Consider the following 24,292-nt stretch of genomic DNA (forward strand, 5'->3'; position numbering starts at 1 on the left):
CCAAATGCATCAAATGTGAATCTGATTCTATGAAAAAGCCATAAAACACACTTTAGTGCATCAATCGATATGATGCATTTAGTTTTCTGTGTGCAGTGGCGTGCCCAAGTGGGGGTTAGTGGGGTCATAACCCCTCTTTGGCCCTGTATTACTAAGAAACAAAGAACGTGAAATGCAGGAAAAATATGGCAAAATGAGGGCAGGCCCCTCCCTCCCTATTCCAAAAATCCGGGCACGCCACTGTCCAAGCATGAGAAATCAAAAAATCTGTCAACGAACTGTAGAAACGCAAGGGGTTTTACCCTCGCGGTAGTAATAATGGAAATTTTCACAGGTATTTGAGCTGACATATTTACTTTCACGGTAATCTGACCCCATCTTTCTTCCTCTTCGCAATTTAGCTTCCATTCGTCCTGAAACCAGCAACAGGTCATTTGCGGCCTTTGCTAATGGTTTCCCGCGAAGAACCACACGGATGTGTGTCAATAAAAGCCCACTTGGATTGAGGAGAGAACTTCTTTCTTTCTACCACCACCACCACTTTCAAGCAACATGTCGCAATTTTCCTTAAATAAATTCCCGCTGTAATGATCCCACTTTCGCAGCGCCATTGTCAATTATATGATTCGATTCCCGCCCTGACATCATAACGAAGCGGCTGTATATCAAGGCTGCGCGTACGGCACAGACACGTAACGAGTCGTGTTTCTCGCGCATCCCCCTCCCCCAACCCCCTTCCTACCCTCCGGTTCTAGCGTTGTGTTTTTCTGAATATTTCATGAAAATTACAGGCTTTCTCCGCAGGCATGCCCTTATTCGGTATTGTGTAACGCCTACATAAAATAAATGGTGTGAGATGATGTGTTGGCTTTCTCTTGCAAACTTGGGAAGCAAATGCATAATCTATGGTTCCGCCCTCGGATAAATTTACGTTCCCCGCTCTGCACTTTATAGGGAAAGGCTGCTTTAAAGTTTGCAACACACGATCATTCTTGTCAGGCATTTGCAGAACGTTAACTTGATGCCTCCTTCCCGAGAGGAAGTGTGATTATATCGAACTGATTTTTTCCCCCTGCGCTTGCTTGTCCCTTTAATGGCCACATTTCTCGAACACTGTAAGATTAATTTAGACAAACTTTCTTGATCCTTCACGCTGTATCGCAAACTTCTAATGTGATAGAAGGAAGCAGAGAAGAAGGCTGACTTCGTTTAATGCTTAATAAGATCCCTAGCTAGAGCTTGAAGCTAGGGATGGTACCGAGTTGGGAGCAAGACCAAATCTGTTGTGGATGGTAGAGACGAGAACGAGCACAGACTACTGTAAAATCGAGATACGATCGAGAAAGAGGACCGACCTCTGTAAAATCGAGAAAAGACCGAGAATGATGATCGATTCCCGTAAATTTGAGAAGAGACCGAAAATGAGGATCGACTCCTGTAAAATCGAGAAGCCGTCGATACTGAGGATCAGTTCCTGTAAAATCGAAGCGCGACCAAGAATGAGGATAGACTCCTGTAAAATAGAGAAGAGACCGATAATGATGACCGACCCCTGTAAAATCGAAACGCGATCGAGAAAGATGAGAGAACCCTGTAAAACTAGAAAAGACCAAGAATGAGGATCGATTCCCGTAGAATAGAGAAGAGACCGAAAATGAGGATCGACTCCTGTAAAATCGAGAAGACGTCGAGAATGAGGATCGGCTCCTGTAAAATCGAAACGCGACCAAGAATGAGGATCGACTCCTGTAAATCGAGAAGAGACCGAAATTGAGGATCGACTCCTGTGATATCGAAACGTGACCGAGACAGACCTGTAAAATCGAGAGGCGATGGAGAACAAGGATCGGCCTCTGTAAAATGTAGAAGAGATTGAGACCAAGGACCGACCTGTAAAATCGATACGCAACCGTGCACGAGGACAGACCTCTTCAAAATCTAGACGAGGCAGGGACTTGTCATGTAGATACCCTTTATTCTTCCGAGGCTTTGGTAAGCGAATTTGAAAATTTCACACAAACAACGATATCTTTATCCCATGACTTATTCGGACGTACCAATGGAGGTGGCCAGATGATTTTAGCGCAACAATCAGCAGAAGCCGTCCTTCAGTCAGTGATATTGATATCTCCGAAACTGCAAGAGTGATACAAAATTTGGTGAACCGATGAACTTACCAAATACTACAAAAACTAACTCGATGAAACCATCCGTCTGGCCGTGAAACGTAACAATCGATCAAAAGAAACCAGGTCTATATCTAGAAGTGGCAAATGTGAGGATCTAAAAATTTCCACAAATGCAGGCCTAATAAATACTAGATAAATTAATTTGATTGTCACGCCATTCTGTTTATGGGGTCCTACACAAGTGAACCTCTGACCTTAATGGTGTTTGTTCAGATACACTGGTAATATGTTACCTCATTTGACGAGAAATGTTGATGACGTACACGGGAATCGAATTGACGATCCTTGCCCCGGGGCAATTCATTAACCAGCACAGTACACAATGTAGTACAACACTGCATTTCTTTCGGCAACAATATTAGCATGGGGTTAGCTTGTCCGCGGATTTACTGCAAACAGGGTAGACACATTAATCCGAAATTTATTCCGCAGAAAGCTGATCACCATTTTTTTATGAGCATCCCCCCCAATCAGCGATGGCAAATTATTTCCTCTACTTAGCATTGTTTGCAAGGGGTTTATTGTTTTTATCCGCGAGCGGGCGAGGGCTATTAGCCGCAGCTAATGCCAGCTCGTGAATCAACAAAACACTTCCGGAAACAGAAAAACCCTCTTATTTTCATTTTCAATCACAAAAGTACACAGCAATACATAAGGTTTTTCCCCTGCGTATCCCACTGAGCGTCATTTGTCACTAAGGGGAGGGGCGGAGTCTCAGGGTGAGCGGTTGATGTTCAAGAAACTCGCGTGCTCAACCGGCATTTGACTGCAATTTATCATAAACCTAATAATATCAATTATTATAGTACCCATTCTTCTTTATACGCAGCGCAGGCCATTTAAAACACACAAACACTCCGCATGGTGCCACAGTCGGACCCTGTTGTGTACATCTAGAGTGGAAGAAGTAATGGATGTGTTATGTTCGGCGTCCGGACGCCTCCCCTGCCGTGCGGTGGCGGTTTGCATGTCTAAAGGTACTTACACAAGACGTCCAGCTGCATGTCCACTGTGACTGGGTCGCCCACACCGTTTGACGCCGTGCATTGGTACACTCCGGCCTGGTGCCTGTCCACGTTCTCCAGCGTGATGGAGAACCCCTCCACGCTCTTTTGCCCGCTGGGGAGGACATCGTCCTGTCGAGAATAAAGGAAGAAAAATGTATCGTCATTACAATGTGAATAAAGGAAAAGGTGAGCATTTTTTTCTCTCTCTGTCTCGCTCTCTGATGCATTCTGTGTCCAAGATAGGTGTGAGGACAGAAAGAGAACAGGGTAATGACATAACCAACCACACACATGGGAAGAAAACTGTATATAATATACACCAGCTGACGGACAACCATTACCGCTTATCTCTCCAATCACGCTATACAAAGATGTTCTAGATATGAAATAATAACGCATACATATTTTCTTCTTTCCTGGCATATAGTGAAAAGAAAACCATTTCAACGTCAAGTTTATTTCAATTTGCGGCGTTCTACAAAAAAGGTTTTAATTGCATTAAGGTTCAAACGTTTGTGAATGAATATAATTTGCACCAACAAAAATCATCTGTAGCCTATATGCTTCACAAATAAATGATCTCAAATTTTGTTATACTTTTAAAGATTCACACAAGTAAGACAGTTTCGTTAATGCTTTTCATGCACCAGACTATGTCGTTATACTATTTTTTTTCATTCGTTTGTTACAGATACTACAAAGCATTTCATAATTCATTATGAATATTTTAATCCAATCCCATGTCTAGAACCTTATATTTTATGTTATAAAAACTTAAATCATCAACATCGATACATTACATAATGAGATATGATAAGTTAACTACAGAGGCAAGGATAATTAATTTTACATATAGATATACCAGCACATTCAGAATTCCATTACAATGAACTGCAGATAAGAATTCTAAAGACGCAAGAATAATGGATCATAAAACGAATATATTACTATCATATACACATTTGTTACCAAGAGTTGAAAACAAAATTCAAGAATATTGGGAGGTATGGGCTAAAATAAAAAACAAAACAAGAATGTACTAAATTTAAACAGTAAAATACCGTGGTTTTATACTTTGATATATCTAGATAGTTTCTAATTTTAATACTAAAATTGAGATCAGGTCACATCAAATTAAATCCCCATTTATATAAAATTAATATAGATAATTAACCTATGTGCAAATGCAAACTAGACCAGGAAGATGCTCGTCATGTCATATTTCGATGTCCACTTTATACAAATCAAAGCGATAAGTTATTCAAGAATCTAATTAAAAAGGAATACCTGTACCCAACTTCTTTATCCTCTTTAATATCGGCACCAGATATAACAATTGTATTTATAACTTTTAGATTTTTCATGACATTAATGTAGACCTATAAAAACTATAGGATAATTTGAAATTTGATGTAACAATATCACGTATGACTTTATTCTGTAGGACACTTGGTGTAGAGCTGGAATAGCAGCTAAATCGAATAAAGAATGAATGGATGGATGTGTGAAATGTCACACATGTAACTCTGGAATGGCCCATTTATAAATTTGGTACCACGAAGTCTCTACTATGAATTAACCTTCACTCCTTAACGTCATGAGGAAAAGGCTCAGATAATCTCAAATCGTAGTGAACGAAGGTCTCGATTTAACCTTAATACTCACTTACAACGTTTTTACAAGCTTCAGACACCATGATTAAAAAAAAAAGACGTCGGTACTTTTCTCGCCTTCTTCATACGCATCTTAATTCGTTGCCATGGATATTGAAAGATTGTTGATAAGTTGATTATTTGTAACTTACGTTGCCAGGTTGATATCTACAGGTCAGTCTATATCCATTTGTCTTTCTGATACTGGTTGTCTCCGACACACTCAACAGTTGACAAAATAAATAATGAACGAAATCAAAATTCCAAATATAATTAACATCAACTGCAATGTAATGATCAGAGCATTGAATCTCATTTTCCTTCTCATGTTTCACTCTTCACATCTGCCAAATCTTTAATATCCAGAAGCTTAGTAACAGAACCTTAGGTCTAAGCGTAAACAAATATTGTTTATATTGTAGGCTACGTGAAGATAATATAGACTCAGTGGCAGCGATATGGGGGTAGTTCCCCCCCCCCCCACTTTTGCTCCCGCACTGTGCCAAACCTTATATATCAAGGGAAAGAAAAGTGTTCTTGCCCCCCCTCTCAGTTTTTGAACACATCGCCGCCACTGTATAGACTATTTAATACACATGAACAATGTGTGCTATGCAAACAACATGGTCGCGAGCCTGACAATGGAAACGAAAACTTAAACACCATTATTCTGTTTCAATTGTTGAACAAATGCGAAAAATATATTGTACTCTTCTTTGCAATTATAAACAATATTCTACTAAGTGTCAAACGGAATGTATGAAATATTCTCGTGATTAATGTAAGAATATACTACATTTGTATATTGTATCTTTTATCTTTTCCTATCCGGGAATCTCTGGAGCAACAGAACGAAAGCAAATTCTCTGCGCATGCTCGAGAAGGCTCGACAAATGATCGCATGAGAGGGGAAGTAAGTGTATGGAAGGGAAAACGCGGCTGCAGCTACCAGCCGTTTGCAGCAGTGCGCACTGCTTTGCTGCGCCCACTCGCTTTCTTCCCCTCCCCTCTTGTGCTCCACAGAGTCCCGAAACAGAGTAAAGTGAGAAGTAATCCACAGCTAGCTGCTTGGTGCATGAGAAAGTAATGCTAAGATCGACTACTTTATTGATAGGGAGAGACAGAATTAGACAATAATTTTCGTCTTGAGAATGATGTCCTGGTGTTGCATTTTCAGAATCTAGCAACCCTACTCCAGAAGAATGCTGAGACGGTACCTTTAGATCTCCCGCTTGCATGCTCCTCTCTTTCCACACTGACTTTTTGTCCTCCTGGTTCAGTTCATTCTAAGGATTCAGAAAATGAATGTTCGAATTGTTGTTTTTAAGCCCACTTCATTCGCAGATAGGCTAATCGGGACTGGGCCTACAGTTTAAAGTGAAGTCCGAACCACTATGTTCCTCCACAGGGTATCGAATCCGGGACCCCTTGATTACAAGGCGACGATGCTACCACTGCGCCATCGGGGAGGCCAGATTAAAAGAAAATACTTCAACTGGGTAAGTATCCTAGGTTCAAGCACAGCTGCAAAAACTGGAGCATGCGAGAAATATAATTTTCAATGCTGCCTCTCCCCCCTGACCCCTTTTCGTACTTTTTCCTCCCTGCCATCTACATAATGCATCCTAGATGCCGTGCGTTGGCCTGTAAAGGGTTCAAGCTCGCTACCACAATTGTACTTGGCTCTGCCCAAAGTCCCGTCGCCCATTAGGAATTCATCAGGGTAGGTGAGTGGCTGATGCGTTGTTCGGCCGCAGGACAACGCCATTCCACCAATCATTACGCCGCCAGCGCTCTCTCCGCTGCAGATTGGCTTAAATATTTACGTCAAATTCTCACTAACCTGCAAAGCATTTACTTGTCCCTCCACAGTTACCTGGCCGTACGTAATAAGACACTTATGGAATATGACGTGGATGAATCCTGGGGTCTCAGCAGCTCTATGTATTTAGTGCATATTATAGTCTACTAAATTTTAATTTGGTTGGATTTTGATGTATTAACAGATCACGATGTATCGATTCTTCAATTGGGAAGAAAGGACAATTGGAGAGCTAATTGAACAATGGGGTCTAGACAGGCACGAAGCCAGGGGGAGGGGCTGATGGCCCCTCCGAAATCCTATAAATATTTAACTTAAATAGTGAATGGTGGTAATTAATTGTATTTCCTTAGCAGGATTAAACATATTGTATAATAAGTTCTAGTATACTGAAAAATTCATTTTCAGACAGGGTTGTTAAAGGTCCAGGAATTTTAAATAAATTCAATTTCGGTCCAGGATACAAAATTAGTAAGCGTAAATGGGTTCTGGACCGTAAATAACCTTTTTATCTGTCACGTATTTCAATTCGGTCCAGGAACCTTTTATCCGGCCGAATTTAAATACGGTCCAGGCACCTTTTATTCAGACTGATTTTAAATTCGGTCCAGAAACCTTTTTTCAGGATCAATTAAAGCACGGTCCAAAAACCTTTTTTTCCGGTTCAATTTAAATACGGTCCAGGAACTTTTTTTCTGGATCAATTTATTCGGTCCAGGAACACTTTTTCAATAGAACAATACGCAACTTGGACAGAATTTAAATTGTGCGAGAAAAAAGGTTCCGGTCCTGCAGCGGAACCCAATAGAACCTATTAGAATTTATGGATTCTGCCGACCTGAGTCTAGAGGGGACGGGATTCGGAGAGACCTGACGTCACCCAAAGAAAAACCGTTTGACAGATCTTGTATCTTCGTCACTGAGTTTACTGTACGTGGTGATTGATAGTTGCATATGTCCATATTGGCTCACAGGATTGAACCTACACTGTCTCGGGAATCTGTGGAGCAAGGCCGCGCATAATGGAAGATATGGAGAGAAATCGAGTGGGTTGAGCAAAGCACTGCGCGCTGCTTCAAACGGCTGGTAGCTGGAGCCGCGTTTTTCCATCCATGCCTCGTTCCCTCTCTCGAGTCACTATTTGCGCAAAATGCTTGTTTTCCTTCGTTTTCTCCAGGGATCCTAACCAACAATTGAGAATGGGTCCAGCTTGGATTGAACCCAGGATCCCTGGATTACAAGGCGACGACGATTACACTGCGCCATCGAGGAGTTCAAGTTTTAAAAGAAGGAAAAGAGTCGTTGGCGAAAGGTGAGCTGAAGTTCTGTACTCCGACAGGTAGAAAACAGCCCAGGAAAAAGCGAATACAAATTTCGTTGAAAATCCTCAGACCATTCCGCTCCCTCCAGGTTGCAACACTGCGAACCAACGTCGCTGCGGAGAATGGAGTGGGGAAATGTGGTGTGAGCTGCGCGACAGCTATTTGCAGCGTCTTGTTTTTAAACTTGTCTAGTTATAGTAGGAGGGTGGCTCAGACGACGTAATACAGAAAACATTGAAATTAAGGAATGCATAGACACAGTGAACCAATAGGTAGTCGATTCCCGGGGGAGGATGATCTAAGGTAAGAATGTTTTCTACTTTGTTCCTACATAAAACAGCTCTGGGGTTCACCCACACTCTAAACAATGAGTAGCTGCTGGTAAAGGAAACCGGAGCGTGGGGCTGATCACATCAGTTCAAAATAAGATTGCCGGTATCGTGAATGTGGGAGGCAATACCTCCATATTTCCGTATGTGCCTTCATGTCACGGTGCAGTGAGCACAGGGAACTGAAAAGTACACACATAAATATTAAAAATTACTGAGAATTTATGACTATTTATATTGATGGTGACTGTACATAAATGCCATTTTATTTGCTTGATCCTTCCCGGTTAACAAAACGATAAAAACGCACGCTCGGTTGCATAACAGTTGCAATAACTCTTCTAATGCACTTAATAATACGGTAAACAAATTCATTAAACACAAACATGGTCCATATCCCTTCAATAACAACCAGCATACTACTCTTAGTAGCATGCTTAGCAATAAGCGAAGGATATGTTACTAATCGCTTTAAGCATGCATGGTTATTGTCAGTGTTTTAAAAAGAAACTAGCGTTTTACCCCTGCAGGGATATGCAACATGAAAGACTCCCGTGTCTTGCGGATTACCTATTCTAAACATTAAATACTTTTTCTCCCCGGGTGTATTTGCATGAATTACTGCTTTAGAGGATTTGCACTTCTATCCGTATTGATCGCTTCCGCTCCGTTAACTTTGGATGGAGGCAGCTGTTGGAAATACACATGTAGCTTCGTTTATTTATCGGAGGACCATGCTCCTTAACCAAACACACGGGAAGTTCGTCTTGCGAAATTTCCTTCGCGGTTGAAGGAAGCACAATATTGGCACAGCTGGAATGATACATTCTGTGCGATATTTACCACAGGAAGATTGAATCTCGGTAGAAAACTACCATACATGTCACCAAGATGAATTGGGAATTAATTGGTTCGCATGAATCTACAAATATATTTCTTGAAAAAGGGGGTATCCCTAATAAATAATAATAATATATTAATTAGTATGTTTATATAATTTATAGGTCTATTCATAATAATACGAAAATTAATTAATATTTTATTATTCTTGCATGAATAAGTAAGAGGACAGTATAAGAATACAATGTAACAGCACGTATTCATTATCTAACTTACATGTAGTTAAGATCGCCAAACTTTGCATAAAAACCAGTAGCGGCGTTTGGGTACCAAAGCTGGGGGGGGGGGGGGGCAAGGCAAAAACTGGCAAAAAGTGCCTCCCTCGCCGACACTGATAAAGACAAGTTTCCTAGTAAGGAATATCAATGTCAAAAAGATAGAGAAATGATTATTTATTGAATAACAGAAAAAGATGTTAGGTCCAGTTGACGAAAAGTAAAGCTTTTTATTAAATTATTATTTATATAACTAATATTCATAATATTATTAATATTTATATGATTAAAAGTCGTAGTGTGCATAAATTTTCTTGGTAACAGTTTCATAGATCAGAGAAACATTAAAATCGGATATTTTGTGTTTTGCATGGTTCGTATTACCAATTTGGTATTGCGGAACATAGTTCAAGATGCCATTATGCTTTTTACACGAAAACAAACGCAATTTTTCACATTCTGAGTTTTTTTTTTATTCCTTTCTTCTCTTCCGGACACACACATTATGGCGGGCACATCTTGACTCACGTTGTGGGTATGCAGTGTTTCAACCTTCTGCACCTAAAAATACCTACTATCGTGTTCGTCACCGGTGGAAACTATACATTATGCACGGCTAGTTGACGTATAGCCCGGGTAGCTGACGGGTAGCCCCACGAACCATACACGGATAGCTCCACAAACCATTCACGGATAGCCACACGAACCATTATGCACGGTAGCTGCCCAATAGCCCCACGAACCATTCACGGATAGCCCCACGAACCATTTCCGATAAGGTTAGGTTAGGTTTGGTTACGTTAGGCAAGCATAGTAAAAAATAGGGGGGGTTGAAACACTCACAGGGGCTTACGTCATCAAACGTACGCAGCATCCGGTTGTCGTAAGGCAAGCAAATGAAAGCAATGGCAATTTTGCGTCAGTGAGATATTTCTCTTGAAAAATACATTATTTCCCGGTCATATATATTCCACGATGAAAGAAAATACCTCGATGAACATTGTAAACCTTGGAGAAACTCATTTCCGTAAGTAGTTTCGTGTGTAAAATTGAAGAAATGTGTCTCCGATGTATGAAACTGTTACTATTTTCTTTAGTATTGTTCTTAGAAGCGGAAAAATCCCAATCTAAACCTCGCCTTCCAGTAAGTTCGGTGGAAATAAACAACCCTTGATTAAGAAAGAAATGCTAAACAAGTATATTTTCATTATTTAGTATTAGTAGTTAGTAAGTCTTTTGAGGAGGCTCCAGACATCTGCACCTTCTAAATACGTCCTTGTTAATTGACGTCATGACACACTGTCCACGCGAAGATTATGGGGAGCTACGCGACGTCTACAAGTACTCCAATCGCGATCCTCCCTTGGAAGACACTGGGTTCGAGTCCCATGATTGTTTCATTGCAGTTGCGTATGTTGATACCAATATCTCCTCGACTATCGCACTATGATACGAAGCTGTAGGCTACGCAGGATGGGAGTAGACTAGGCCTATGTAAGCAGTGGTTAGAAACACCCATTCTTCTCGTTCAGTGCGTCTTCAACGTTGTCATACCAACAATAGTCAAGTAGTCAAGTTGCTACTCCAGAATCATCATCTTATTGAAATGGACAATTTGATTCACAATTTCTAATCGATATTTCTTCTGTATTTTGGTCCCTGAACTCGAGGCTTCGCAGATAGCCTTTACCTTGCACTCCTGTTTCATCATGCTTGCTGTTTGAGCCATTTCGAGTAATGTTTTAAGCAGGCCCGTACCCAGGGGAGGGGCCATGGGGGCCATGCCACACCCCTCGAACCATGAAATATTTAAATATGAACCTATAAAAAGCTACGAAAATAACATTGAAAATTTTTCAAATTTGTATTTTTTTTTTCAAATTTGTGAAAATTTAAATTTTCTACTTGCATAAATGAATGTGTTTGTTATGTAGAGAGTCAGGATAACAGAAGTCTACAGTCTGCACTATTGGGTAGTTTTAGTTTTATAACAATTGAAGCAAGGCTACCAGACGTTCGATTCACTGCTTTAGTCAAAATAGTCCAATACTTTTAATCCGCGTCCCATTTTTCTTCGAACTTCAGTCATGATGCGAAAATGTCTCTTTATTATTATTTTTTGTTAACTCACATTTAGACAAGTTCTTTATTGTAATAATAATTGCGAATACGTAATATTTAATTTATAAATATATTATTTTCTAAACATAGAGTTATCATGACTTTACAATGGCGATGGTATAAGAAAATTAAAGGAAATTTGAAAACATTGTAATTAATTTGCGGAACACTGAACTATTTGAGTTATTTTGTAATAGCTCTTTCTATATATATATATCTCGAATCTGGCCCCTCGCTCAAAGAAAATCCTGGGTACGGGCCTGGTTTTAAGTACACACAGACAGGCTAACCGGGACTGGACCTACAGTTTATAGTGGGATACGTACTAAGTGCCTCCACCGCCGGGTATTGAACACGAAACCCCTTGATTACAAAGTGACGACGTTACCACTACGCCATCGGGAGGCCTCTAGTCATTAACCTCAAGTTTTTCTTTACAAATAAGTGATTTTAAGCGTGTTGTCCTGTGTTTGTCATTATTTGTGCTGAGTGCTCAAGGCTTTAACTAGGGCTTAGAGATTTTATGCTCGGAAACAATATAATTTAGGGAATCTATGACTGTCAGTTTTAGACATGAAGTGAGAAGGTTTTTAACGGTATATTTATTGTGTGACGGGAAAAAATAACCTATGTGCTGATGTGTACATAATACAAAAACGAATCAAACAACAGTCCATAATACAAAAACCAATCAATCAACAGCCCATATTTACAAAAACAATAAATCAACAGTCCATAATACAAAAACCAATCAATCAACAGTCCATAATATAAAAACCAATCAATCAACATCATGAAAGAATCCTCAGGAATTGTTTTTTCCCCCTCGGTACATTGCTAAGGGTGTGTGTGGTTGTAACCATAGGCGTAGCTAAGTGCCTAGGCACACCCTAATGGGCTGTTTTATCAAAGATAATTAAGACAGATATTTCAATAAGAGAGAAAATAAGCGGCAGTTTGTAAGAAGTTAAAAATGTCATTACTTGGTACAAACGTGTGCATTATCGCTGATGAAACGGGTGTCTATAGCTTTTCGATTTTTTGATGTCATTGGAGAAAGAATATATTTACTGCATTATACTCTGTACTGCAACGCCTTTCTTCTATACCTGTCAGAAGCTGCTCGTGAGAGAGAGAGCTTTCTCCAAGCTTACCCAAGTTAAAAATAAATTAAGAGCAACTCAGAAGCAGGATAGATTGGAAGCCCTGCTCTTGCTATTTGTGTAACAGGAAAACGCTTAGTCTATGAATGTAAATGAAGTTATTGATGAGTTTAAGAACATTGTACCCTTGGACAGACGTATCTTGTTAAAGATAACGTGTATTTTGATTTATTTGTTTGTAACATGTATGAACATTTTGTGTGTGTGTAATTTCTATGCAATTTGATATTTTTCTACTACATATATTCAGAAATTTTCAACACTGTAATTTAGTGAATTTATATTCCTTTACAAACATCAGTGCAGTTAAAGAGTCAAGTGCTTGTGTTGCAAAACATGCTATTAAAAAGGTACAAGACCTCATTTTTTTTTTCTTTGTGCACACCCAAATATAAAGTTCTAGCTACGCCTATGGTTGTAACTGTGGGTAATGGGTAATATTTTCGGAGGAATTAATATAGAATCGCTTCGTACGTGTCTCATCCACATTTTCAGTTCACCTTCCTCGTCCAGCCTTCGCGGCACCGGTTTTACTGCTTCGAAATCACCGCAGCCATTTCTGATTCCGAATTAGGAAGTCCGCTCGAACAACTTCCTCCGGTTCTTGGCGGTGTAACGTTGCCGTTCGCGTGACCGAACCCATGAACCAACGGGTAACGATGTTCGGGCGTTTAACCAAATCAAAACGAAAGAATATAATCGCGTCCAAACGCATCGGGGCTACATGCAACAGCATCCGGAGTTAATCAACCCTTCCACGTTTTCGTTTCTTTTGTTTCCATCTCTCCATTAATCCCTTTGGAACCAAGAGAGGCGTGTTTAGAAGCACACACACACAAAAAGAGGCCGTTGAGATAAATAGAACAAGATATGCCCTACGTAAGAGACGCTAGCGCTGAATTTTCCATTTACTCTTCGCTTATCCGCTGAAACGTATCTGTTCCTGGTACCTCATGCGAGCTCTCTCCCAGCAAGCTGAATTTGGAGCAGCATAATTGAAAATTTGTACGGTATAATTTCGGGATCTGATGAGCAGAGATGAGTAATCTAACCGTAATTGAAATCCACGTCTGATTTACAATCCAAGAGGCATTCACATCTCCGGTTTCTAGCGATGTTCCGCGTGCAACCTTTCTTTCTCTTTTTTGCATGTTTTATCACTAAATCATCTCTTTCCTTATCATTCGCCTTGCTACGTCTTGTTAATTAACTTTTCATTAATGATTCAAGTCCTGCTTATTTCGTGTACGTTCTTTGTAATATATTAAGGTTCTTCGTTCATTTAGTTTTGATTACGAACACTTGATGCGCCCCCCTGAAAACTGGGAGGATAACGTGAATTGAAAATGTTGAGGAAATGTTCGGGAAAGGCACGTAAGTCACAAACTTCGATCATCTGTTGCTATCATTTAAGTCACCGTGACTTAATTAAAGAAAATATTATAATTTTACATTTGGTATGTGTAAAAGAAAAAAAGTTTTTTTTTTTTCAGTGCTCTTTCCCGAACACCCTAGATATATACCCAGCGATTCTATAGTAATTTCTCCAGAAATATTACCTATTACTCACTGGAAACACATCTAAATTACATATTCGTGACAACTGTTAACTTCCTTATTAATATGGCGTTTTCGATATTACATACCTTTGTATTTCGATCCAAAGAAATAATAATACACTGTTTATAGAAATGATGACCCTAACTTACATATCCATATTTTGTATTGGTGATGTCAAAGAATGGGACGAAGCAATTTTTTATTATTATTTCGAAGGATTTTGAACCAACGCCCCCTTTTGGCACACTCTTGACACCACTGTCTGTAATGAGTCTCCTATGAGGGAATGCGCACTTTTAAATATGCTTAAGATAAAAAATTATGCTCTGAGCCCTGTTTTGCAGAGTTAAGCTATTCGAGACTACAGAATCACCATAACTGGGAAGTGTTCTTGCAATCACTCCAATTCAAGGTGCTTAATTTTGTCCAAAAATTGAAATTCAAAGCTCAATGTAACCCAAATACAATGTGTAGTGAAAATTCACTAAAGGTTTCGATATGTAGGTTTAAGTAAACCATTGGAATATTCACTTGGAGTGAAAACAAATCAGAAAGTTCGTGATAAAATTATGCTGGTTTATTGACATTTGCCATTTCATTGTAATACACTCAAGGATTTCAATTTGAATTATGGAATTTTTAATACAGAATACGGATGGTTGGATCCACTGAAACGCCCTCGTCACTTAATTTATGTACATTTCCTTGTGCGTATATATTCTAATACATACACACCTTTTGCAACGTGTACATTTTGTATTATCATGTGTTCGATTGAAGTATAATTTCAACAAAGCAAACTACATTTAAAATGATTTTTATGTGATCTAATGAGGACACATCCATCAGGTTTATATCTTTTTCTAACAACGGCGCTGCTTCGAAACTCTACAAATGCATTTGAAATTTGCTTTGTATTTTTTGCGTCCACCAGATCATTCGATTTCCAAGGAAAATACAATGGAAAGAATCTTGGGCTGGAAAAAATAAAGTTTACATTCAGACAGAATCCACCGAGAAAAGGAAGTGACAAATCATTAATCCTTACAACAAAGACGTTTTGGCGAACTAAACAGGGGAGCAGATTCCTTGTTGTCTGTCGCTTGCATCTGATTGATTCCTCATTCAAAAGGGAAGTGATGAATAGCATCCGACTAGCCGATCCTTCCTAACGGTAGCCTCCAACATTCCTTATTTTTCTTTATCGTTCCGGCTTCAATTTTCTTCTTTTCTAACAAGTTGCCTCCTCAGATTCCACCCTCGGGTACCATTTACCTGCCTGTGGGAGCCCAGTGCATGCTGGGACCGACCCCACATCAACAAGCTATCATCAAGATGGACAAACCACTACGCAAATTGAAAACAAACCGGTTTTTGTTCCCCGTCCGTTCTCCAGAATGATTTCTATCGGAAGGCCATCTATTAATTAGCCACCATTATCATCTTTCCACGTCAGGCTAGGGAGAACAGCAGGGGCGAGGGTAAGCGAGGGAGGAGAAAGCAAATCAACAAAGAAATTGAAAGATGAGCGTAAGTTGTTTCTGGTGAAACAACAGACAATCAGCAAGAGGCGTTTCTTACAACAATCCTTACCTTTCTTGTCCATTCGATTGTTGGCACCGGGTTCCCTGATGCCTTGCACTCCAGTGTAATTGTGTTTCCTTTCCTGGCCGTCAGGACCCCGTTTGATGGTGATGCTCGAATGGTCGGAGGAACTGTTGAAAGAAAAGATTGGATTTAGTCCAGTAACATTTTCTTTTCTTTTTGACAACTTATGAATTTTAGCAGAGGTTCGTTTCTATATCAACAATAAAGAGACTACAACAGATATACAAGAACATTTTATGTGGAACGTCAGCAATGCCAATTCACATTTAGGCACCAATCTCCATGCTTCTACCAGAGAAGTACTACCTGAAGCTTTTCTGTCGACGTGTGAAATTCTTTCAGGTGTTCGTCAAAGTGAGTTATGAAATAAAATTCCAACCTTCGCAGAGCTAACGTCACTTTTCCCTTCAGGGATTGTTTTACAAGTGAGATTAGCTCTCGAACGTTCGGAATATTCTCCAGAATTCACCTGGTCGATAAGTTGAGACAATCGTTTCATGAGGCCGGCCCTTGAGGCGGAGTGGTTAGCACATCGCGCTACGACGCCAGGGGTCCCCGGGTTCGAATCCCGGCATGGCCATGAATGTTTGTGAGTGTCTATTCATCAATTTCATCATGCCATCACTCATCCCCATCTTCGCAAATTAGCCAAAAGTGGCACAAAAAGCGAAGTAAAATAAAAGCAAATAAATCAATCAATCAATCGTTTAATCATGATGTAACCTGTTTAACATATTGTTAGGGCTTGTTGTACATTATGGCATAATGTACCTCGTTACATGTGTAATTTTGATGCTCGTATTTTGAAGGCCATGTGCAGCTATATTTCAAGCAAACACAGCTTTACTGTGAGTGAGTGAGAAATCTCAAAGATTTTATTTTGGATTTGGATTTCGAGTATTTTGGCTTTACATCTCCATTACACGTGCTTTTAGCAACACTTGTCTGTCTGTGTTTACCTTCGTACTAAAATTTTCATATATATATATATATAAAAGACTAGAAATAATCGATACGCAAAGTCCCAAAACAAAATCGTTAGTGTACAAAACGGGGATTCGATGCAGCATAAATATAAACAACGACGAAGCACTGTCTGGAAGTTGTGAGAAATTGTACATGTACATGTAATATGGATATATTAAAATTCCTGCAATACCAGCTCCGTTTATGAAATAATTATGAAAACGTCGCCGCCTACACATGAACTGCGGTGTTAATATCGATAATGAGCAGGAATCATAATTAGATGGAATGGGTGAGGGAAAGGGTTGGGGGGAGAACCAGAAACACTTAACTGGTCGAATATTCAACCCGTTCGGATACTGAACGTGTGTTATCAAAACTAGATTCTCAACATTGCATATATTCATTGTCTCCGGGGTGTAAGGGCTAATTTTCTCTGCGGGCACTCAAATGTCAACCGTCAACCTCTCTTCCACGTTGAACAGCCTGGACTGCATTTTTTGGAGGCTAGGGAGGCTCTAGTAACTGGAGTCGCAGCAAGAACAATCCTCTACTTAACTTGTGTTGTGTTCGTCATTGTGCTTCATCCATCTTTCTCCACTAGGACGCCACGGGTCCCGGATTCGAATCCCGGCCTGGGCAAGGATGTTTGTGAGTGTCCATTCATCAATTTCATCATATTATCACTCATCCCCATCTTCGGAATTAGCCAAAAGTGGCACAAAAAGCGAAGTAAAATAAAACAAATCAATTCAAAATCCATCTTATCATCATTCTAATCGTCGCGATTCGACAAAAGTGACAGAAAAACAAAATGAAATAAACAAAATCAAATAACAATATTGTCTCTGGCACACAAGAAGAGAGTCAGGCATTAGTCTCATTATCATTCTGCTCATCCTAAGTATATTCGGAACTGTTATTGCTCACCCAAAGGTGGATGATCTAACAATGTGAAAATCGAAGATGTGTCAGAAATCGCCGTTTCAATTACCAAACGTGTCTTCCCGTATGCTTCAAGGATCTGTTCTTTTATGGAGCTTGCATACAAAAAAGATGTTTTCCTGAAGTCCAACAGTTCAACCTAGCACTTTATTAACCGAACATCCTTCCTTCAACGACTTGACACGTCGGTATTGTTTCGCAGGATGAAACGGTGCCTGAGGTTCTTTGGACCAAACTAACCCTTCCAGCGTTTTCGCAGCGTGTGATGGGAGGACAATAAGTACATCAAGACCAGATGGTGTCAGGTCACACTCATTACACCAACGAAGAACAATCGAGCAAAAGAACTCGGGATCATGTCATCCATCCAAGCTCGGCAGAAATAAACAAGGTCCAGATGCCAACCCTACGACCCCTTCCGCAGTACCCCTCACCCCCTAGTTGCTGCTGATATGATTCATTACCCATCACGGGCTGAAACACCCCTTTTAGCCTTACCCTGTCTTACTCAGCAAAACATCCATCAATCGACTCACGGAATACTCATCCTTGGAAGAAGATTGCAAGACAACAAAAAAAGGAAGGAAAAAAACGCTGCATATCGGAAAAACAAGATTCGTGCTTGTTGGACCTTTCTTGATTTCCGAAGAGGGAGGACTTAATGATTTATGCTCTGAAATTTGTCATTCCGCTTCCTTGCTCACACATCCCTCTGCACATACTCTCAGAAAACGTGTCTGAACATTATTTCACACACACAGAGCCCTCACGGTAGGGGACAATGGACCCTCCAACCAAGGCCAGTATCTCAAGTATGTTCTTAAGATGCGCCCATCACATCATTCACTGTCATATCGTTTTTTCCCCATCCCTCAAGAGGCGGGGGTAAAGAAGAACTCGACTCCATCTTCGATCTGTTGTCCTTTCGTAGAACGAGCAGTATTTGCTTCACCATCACCTAAACTTGTTTGCCCGGTTATTAATACACCGGCATACACTGGCTAAATATTTGGTTAACGAGAAAACCTGCTAGTTTCCCAAGGAAGCCTGCTTTATATGTAAGAAAAAGAGACCCAACTTATTATTCATCCCGGAAACCCTGACAGATGATATTTCTTCTCCACTGAATACAAAGAAATGGCTCAAATGTCATACCGGTATCAGGTAAACAAGGATGTTCGACTTGGCTATCAATCCTTTGTAAACAGTTCGATCTCTGTGACAGAAAATATTTATAGTGTATTCACAAGTTAATGGATATCTGTAGAATGATATTTGAAATTGTGAAATGGGTAGTATTATTTACAAAACCAAGGCCATTATTTTGAATTTCTAGTGCTTTTTTTGGGCTTGTGACTGAACTCTCTAAGAACTTGTCAAATATATTAAATGCATGTGTAATGAACTGAAATGAACAGACAGGATCATTTCAAGGAAACCAAAATCACACGTTTAATTGTGGCAGTTTATGTAATGAATTTTGAGATCTGCTAGCTCTGCGAGGGTCAACATGATGAAGAATGTTTAGTATGCTGAATTTGAGCAAAGAAAATGTACTTGGACTATCAAATATCAGAAACTTATGTTTTCGTAACAATCCAAACAATACTCTAAAACCATTGGCTCTTAAAAAAAAAGAATTTACCAGGCCGATGTCTCACAAAGATTAAGGACCACTATTCTCATATGCATTCTTCTATATCTGTAGTTATTTTACGTAGCTTTTTCATTACTTTTGCCTAATAGCGACGTTGAGGATCAAAAATGCTTGGATTGAGAACAGGCGGCCACTAAGGAATACTCATGCGAGGGCAGGAATTGAAAAACGGAACGTTAAGTAGCGAGATCATGACGCATTCTTTCACCGAGAGGGCAAAGTTACTTTTTCAAATTTTGAATGGCGTAGGTACATAATTACTTATTCTTCACCGAAAATACATAACCCTGTGATAAATGTTGCAATCAGCAGTGCATTTGAATTTTATCAACATATCTACCGGGAAACACGGATAAACTTGAGAGTCGGGAAATATGGTTTAATGCCTTCACAGGACAATGAAGAAAACATATGGGAAATGCATGCTACTCATATAGAAGCCTTACCATAGGCATATTTATGACACCTAGTTCATATGTTCAGCCGAAGAACACGTCCTTGTTAAATGGACTAAAAATAACAAAAAGAAAGGGGGGGAGCGAGGAGCAGACTTAATAAAGTAAACAAGAAAAATACTGCGCGCCATCTTCTCTTATTAAGTCCGCCATAAATAGTTCAGTCCTAGACTCGCGTCGCTCCTTACGGATACCAAGTACTTGCTCTTGTCCTTAATAATGCCTGGAGAGAGTTTGTATTCCTCCGCGCTCGCAAGCTGCGACTGCACGGAGAGGGGCATGAAAAGTGGCTATAGGGTTTCAGGCGGGAAACTAACGCTCGACCCGCTAAATTCCTGTGATTAAAGAACACGGCCTCATAAAATTTGCACAAATGACTGGTACCCAGCGGAGAGAGAACGTCACGAGAAGTTGTATCGTAAACAGGGCCCGAAAGGAGGGACCTTTTTTCAAAGAGCGGGAGAATGGATCGTTCCCAGTTACGCGGCAATATTTCCCGCCCATTTTCTGGAAGCGCACGAAAACAATTTTCCCGCTCAGTTAGGCTTATTATAAATCAAACAGGTTTATCGCGGCCAAAATTGGGCCTTTATTCCACGTCTGGATTACGTCGTGATGAAATATTCATTGCACATCACTGTTTCGACCACTGGACAATGGCATATCCCCCCCCCCCCCAGCATCAACACTGTTGCTTTAACATTACGTAAATTACACCGAATATATTGGAAGGGTTGTAAGAATTCTGATCAAGGCGGTGGTAATCCTACATGCGATAGCTTCATCAAAATGGCCTCGATGTTGGGCCCCGTGGCGGAGTGGTTAGCACATCACGCTACGACGCCAGGGGTCCCGGGTTCGAATCCCGGCCTGGGCATGGACGTTTGTGAGTTTCCATTCATCAATTTCATCATGTCATTACTCATCCCCACCTTCAAAAATTAGCCAAAAGTGGTACAAAAAGAAAAGTAATACAAAGTAAATCAATCAATCAATCAATGGTTATGAAGTTATGAAAGAAATAAGCTGCTATCAGTGTTGTACTCCCAAAATGTTCACAGGGTATACGTGTACTTTAAGTTTCATGAAATGTTTCCATCAACTTTGGATTGCGTTTCCATTAAGGTTAAAATCATTGAACTTCTAGAAAGCATATCATTGATGGTAGGTAGAATAGTGATGATGATGATGTATCCATTTTACTAGAGGGTATACGGCGTATAGCGCCATATATCCTCGGCTACAGCTCTGGCTGTCATGATCGAGAGGTTTATATTACACTATTAAGAAGAAGAAGACAACTTGCAAGTTGTCAGGTTATATTCTATGTTGTTGATTGGAAATATGAGGTAATGATGATGATATATCATAACGTGTGGAATATAGTGACGCTCAAATCTTCTCTGCATAAAAATATATTAAAGAGTCACTGATCATACATTAGGTTATTACAGATCACCCCGGAGAGGTGACGTCGTTCTCGTCTTCAAGAAATGAATAGATTCTCTTGGATTATCGACCCGGTGAATACTGCGGAAGATTCCAAACTTTGGAGAGCTAACGTCACTTTAATCTTCAAGAAATAAATATATTTTCTCGCGTTATCCACCAGGCAAATACTGCAGAAGATTCCAAACTTCGGAGAGGTTACGTCGTTCTCGTCTTCAAGAAATGAATAGATTCTCTTGGATTATCGACCCGGTAAATACTGCGGAAGATTTCAAACTTTGGAGAGCTAACGTCACTTTAATCTTCAAGAAATAAATATATTTTCTCGCGTTATCCACCAGGCAAATACTGCAGAAGATTCCAAACTTCGGAGAGGTTACGTCGTTCTCGTCTTCAAGAAATGAATAGATTCTCTTGGATTATCGACCCGGTAAATACTGCGGAAGATTTCAAACTTTGGAAAGCTAACGTCACTTTAATCTTCAAGAAATAAATATATTCTCTCGCGTTATCCACCAGGCAAATACTGCAGAAGATTCCAAACTTCGGAGAGGTTACGTCGTTCTCGTCTTCAAGAAATGAATAGATTCTCTTGGATTATCGACCCGGTAAATACTGCGGAAGATTTCAAACTTTGGAGAGCTAACGTCACTTTAATCTTCAAGAAATAAATACATTCTCTCGCGTTATCCACCAGGCAAATACTGCAGAAGATTCCAAACTTCGGAGAGGTTACGTCGTTCTCGTCTTCAAGAAATGAATAGATTCTCTTGGATTATCGACTCGGTAAATACTGCGGAAGATTTCAAACTTTGGAGAGCTAACGTCACTTTAATCTTCAAGAAATAAATATATTCTCTCGCGTTATCCACCAGGCAAATACTGCAGAAGATTCCAAACTTCGGAGAGGTTACGTCGTTCTCGTCTTCAAGAAATGAATAGATTCTCTTGGATTATCGACCCGGTGAATACTGGGGAAGATTTCAAACTTTGGAGAGCTAACGTCACTTTAATCTTCAAGAAATAAATGTATTCTCTCGCTTTATCGACCAGGTAAGTACTGCAAAGGATTCCAAACTTTGGAAAGCTAACGTCTCTCTCGTCTTCAAGAAATGAATATATTCTCCTGGATTATCGACCAGGTGAGTACTGCAAAAGATTCCAAACTTTGGAGAGCTAACGTCACTTTATAACGTGTGGAATATAGTGACGCTCAAATATTCTCTGCATAAAAATATATTAAAGAGTCACTGATCATACATTTGGCTATTACATACACATCACTCAATAACACTTGTGTAAAAAAGTGGGCAATTTTTCGTACTCAAATGAAGCACAAAGTACACATCAAGTAAGGATCATTATACAACTCACAATTTCGATAAATTATAAAATTATCTACTTCATTCTTGATTGTTAAAAAACGAATTACAAGCCATATCTATTTATTGTAATTTTTCCAGTTTGGAAAAACCTATTATATCGTTTGAATTCAGCATTTTGATGCGCTATTACTTCCAGTAACCTACATGGCATTTTAAAATTTTTGATGACAGAATCAAGGTACTAGTAAGTTGCGGAGTGAACAATATTATACACAAAACTAGAATTGAAATAAGTCTTGAAGCTGTCCTGGCAACGAATGATGAACAAAATCTTCGGGCTATCGACCAGAGCTAACTTCAACTATGAAGATGAGGGTCACGTTAGCTCTCCAAAGATCGGAATCCTTTCCAAAACTCACCTGGTCGATAGCCCGAGAGAATTTATTCACAATACTCAAACGGTTTAAAGCCAATTTTAATTTAGTATTATCATCTGTGAGGAAATATATGATTTGGTAAATTTAAAATAATGTATATTTTACATCATCCTTGCAAGCGACCAACGTCGACACACTACATACGAGTGTCAGTCTGATTTACACAAGACGTACAAAACTGAGGAAGACATACATGTTGTGTTTAAGAAATGTTGGAACATTTCTGTAGCCAAATATTCATGAAATTTTATTTCTCTTCAATTTTCATTTCGTTTTATTATCGTCGCATTATTTCTTTTCGAAAATCGAGTTGTTTATTTTTAATTAACGTTATGTTGTTTTTTTCATTTTTCTCGTTATTCAAGTTTTTCTTTCTTAATCATTCCCATTGCTTTTTCTTTTATTTTTTTTATTTTTACAATCCATCTCTTCTTTTCCTATTTCGTTGATTTCTTTTTTATTACATACAGTTACTCTTGCTTTCTTTGTCCTACATTCAACTTTCTGGCACTCTTAGGTTTCAAATACATCTACACCTTAACCAAGATAAGAATACCCCTATGACGATGTAGTCGAACTTTCAACCGTAAGCGAGCACTGTCAAAAGTCACGAGAGATAGGGAAGTGAGAGGATGTGATTGATAGATTGAAGTACAAATTCTGGTTGTGTCAGCACTTGGGCTATTTGCACCCGTCACATTATACGGGAACCAGCCCCTTACCAAAACTATAATCAACACATGTCTCTGAGGACTAAATTTTTTTTACCTAGTTCAAAGATGAGACAGTAAAGGGGCACTCAGCACATACAAAACACAGGACACAACCCTATAGAGGAATGTACTGGCTGCAGGTTCAGACGCCAGAGCCTCGTTGGTCTGCAAGATTTCAGTTACTATGTGGAAATGAGGTTGACTTTCGCGTGCGTTTTGTAAGGAGAAAATAAGTGATAGTGGAACTGATGTGATCGGCACTACGCTCCGGCCGCCTTTGTCCTTAGGGTTGGCCCAGACAAGGGATGGGGGCAAGAGGGTGAAGTTGGCCCCCTAAAATTCTCACTTAGAAATTTAGGGTACAGGAATTTTAACACCCTTTGTAAGCAATATTATGCTCTTTAAAAATTAAGTTTTTTCAAGCCGACGGAATTCAAAACAAATACGGAAGGGATGC

At 39.7% G+C, this 24,292-nt stretch overlaps 1 protein-coding gene across 2 annotated transcripts in view; it reads right to left on the reverse strand.

Moving 5' to 3' along the window:
• The window catches only part of klg (klingon), a 473,422-nt gene that overhangs the window by 133,013 nt on the left and 316,117 nt on the right, over window positions 1-24,292 (reverse strand). For both annotated transcript variants that reach the window (XM_083111405.1, XM_083111404.1), the window contains exons 4-5: window positions 15,874-15,995; window positions 3,175-3,325 (exon numbers count right to left, since the gene is read on the reverse strand). In XM_083111405.1, the coding sequence (XP_082967531.1) occupies window positions 3,175-3,325; window positions 15,874-15,995 (273 nt within the window). The remainder of the gene's footprint in view (window positions 1-3,174; window positions 3,326-15,873; window positions 15,996-24,292) is intronic.

Source organism: Lepisma saccharinum, chromosome 25 (genome assembly GCF_977018435.1).
Source record: "Lepisma saccharinum chromosome 25, izLepSacc3.1, whole genome shotgun sequence".
Lineage (NCBI taxonomy): Eukaryota > Metazoa > Arthropoda > Insecta > Zygentoma > Lepismatidae > Lepisma > Lepisma saccharinum.